The sequence below is a fragment of the Musa acuminata genome, chromosome BXJ1-4, assembly GCF_036884655.1.
Source record: "Musa acuminata AAA Group cultivar baxijiao chromosome BXJ1-4, Cavendish_Baxijiao_AAA, whole genome shotgun sequence".
NCBI lineage: Eukaryota > Viridiplantae > Streptophyta > Magnoliopsida > Zingiberales > Musaceae > Musa > Musa acuminata.
The window spans coordinates 10897379-10899371 of record NC_088330.1 but is presented as its reverse complement, the minus strand read 5'-3'; the positions used below and the strand labels follow the sequence as shown (position 1 = coordinate 10899371).

At 54.1% G+C, this 1993-nt stretch overlaps 1 protein-coding gene across 1 annotated transcript; it reads left to right on the top strand.

Annotated features, from left to right (window-relative positions):
* The first annotated feature begins 766 nt into the window (after positions 1-766).
* LOC135672420 (probable ribose-5-phosphate isomerase 2) lies at positions 767-1993 on the top strand. Its single transcript, XM_065180901.1, has one exon. The coding sequence runs from the start codon at positions 996-998 to the stop codon at positions 1863-1865; it is 870 nt and encodes a 289-aa protein (XP_065036973.1). The 5' UTR covers positions 767-995; the 3' UTR covers positions 1866-1993.

Genomic DNA, 1993 nt, shown 5'->3' with positions numbered 1-1993 from the left:
GATAGATTTTTCTTGTTTTTGGACTAGGCCAGATGTTGAAACCCATGTTTCTACATGGACAATGGAGATTAGGTATATTCTCCTTCCTTCCCTATGTTATCAAGATACTGACGAAGCAAAGAGAGAGAGAGAGAGAGAGAGAGTATTTATTATACAGTACTTGGAAACTCGGAAATGTTGCGGTGATGGCGGAGCATATGCGGAGAATCACACCAAATTATGGCTCTTCCCAATGCCTAATGTGGCGGGAACTCCCATTTCTCGTTGTCCGAATAACTGTCTCTTGTTCCTCATGTCAAAACTATTGCGTTAGCCTTCCGCGACTACTCGCTTTTCTACCTGACCTCCTCGTCGACGACCGAGGCAGTGGGTCTTGCAACGTCTGTCCAATAAAATGACAGGTGGACCTCTGGGTCCGCAGACCAAGTGGGTCGCAGAAGTGTCACGTTTCCCGCTTTAGCCCCATTTTTGGTGGGGCCCGACTCGATCTCTGCCGTCTCCGCCACCATGCCCGGTGGTCCCACCGTGGCGGCTTATCGAGACCGTTGTTCTGATCACAGCCGTTAATTCGATTCATGCCTCGGCCCGCCCGCTTGACGGGGTTGCGGAATTTGAGATACTACTCTTCATCACGCATCGAACATAACTCACCAAAATTATTCCATCAGGAATACAAGTCGTGTCCACGAAGACCAAGCGTCGACTTTAAACATGGAGAGATTGCTTGTTCCTGTCGGGGAGTGATAGAGGATCCAGCCCCGACCTCTTTATATTCATCGCTCCTACGCGCCACTCGGCTTCGTCTTCCTCCACAAGCCCTAATCGAAGCCCTAATTTTTGAACAAATTATCCAAGAAAAGGAGAGATTTTTCTCAGCCCTTCCTTTTATTATATTGCGATACCAGTCGGGGAAAGAATTCTCGTGTTCTTCCCCCCTGGTCTATCTTATTGGACCAAAAGTCAGATCTTTTTGCTCCCTTGTCGAAGCCTATAAGATGCAGGCCGCTTGCACTCGAACTGTGGATGTAGCTATCCCCTTGCCCCACCTCCTCAAGCCCGATTTGGAGCCGCCCCCCTCGCCCTCGCCGTTGGCCACCATGGCGCCGTCCCAAGATGAGCTAAAGCGCGTGGCTGCCCACCGGGCTGTCGAGCTGGTAGAGTCCGGCATGGTCATCGGCCTGGGCACCGGCTCCACCGCCGCCCACGCCCTCGACCGCATCGGCGACCTCATCCGCAGCGGCGCCCTCCGCGATGTCGTCGGCATCCCGACCTCGGAGTGGGCCGCCGCCCGCGCCGCCGCTGCCGGCATCCCTCTCTCCGATCTCAATGCCCACCCCGTGGTCGACCTATCCATCGACGGCGCCGACGAGGTCGACCCCGGCCTCAACCTCGTCAAGGGCCGGGGCGGCTCTCTCCTCCGGGAGAAGATGGTGGAGAGCACCAGCCGGCGCTTCGTGGTCATCGTCGACGACTCGAAGCTGGTTCCTCGCCTCGCGGCCAGCGGCCTCGCCGTCCCCGTGGAGATCATCCCCTTCGGCTGGGCCCTCACTCTCCGCAGACTACAGAGCTTGTTCGACGGCGTGCCGGGCTTCAATCTCAAGCTCAGGACCGCCTCCATCAACGACAAAGCCACCACCTTTGACGAGAAGGGGTCGGACTCGGAGCCATTCGTGACTGACAACAAGAACTACATCGCGGATTTGTTCTTCGAGAATGGGATCCATGGCGACCTGAGAGTGATCAGCGATGCGATCCTGAGGATTACCGGAGTGGTGGAGCATGGGTTGTTCCTCGGATTGGCGTCGTCGGTGGTGGTGGCACACAAGGATGGGGTGGTGGTGATGAAGTCAATCGATAATAATTGAAATTTTCAATGTTATCTTTTCTTGATTTCGATGGATGATAGAGGTTATGTTAGCCGAATGATGATTACTGATTCCAAGACGCAAGGTAACCATTCTATAATACTATTGATTTAATTCGAACCCTATTA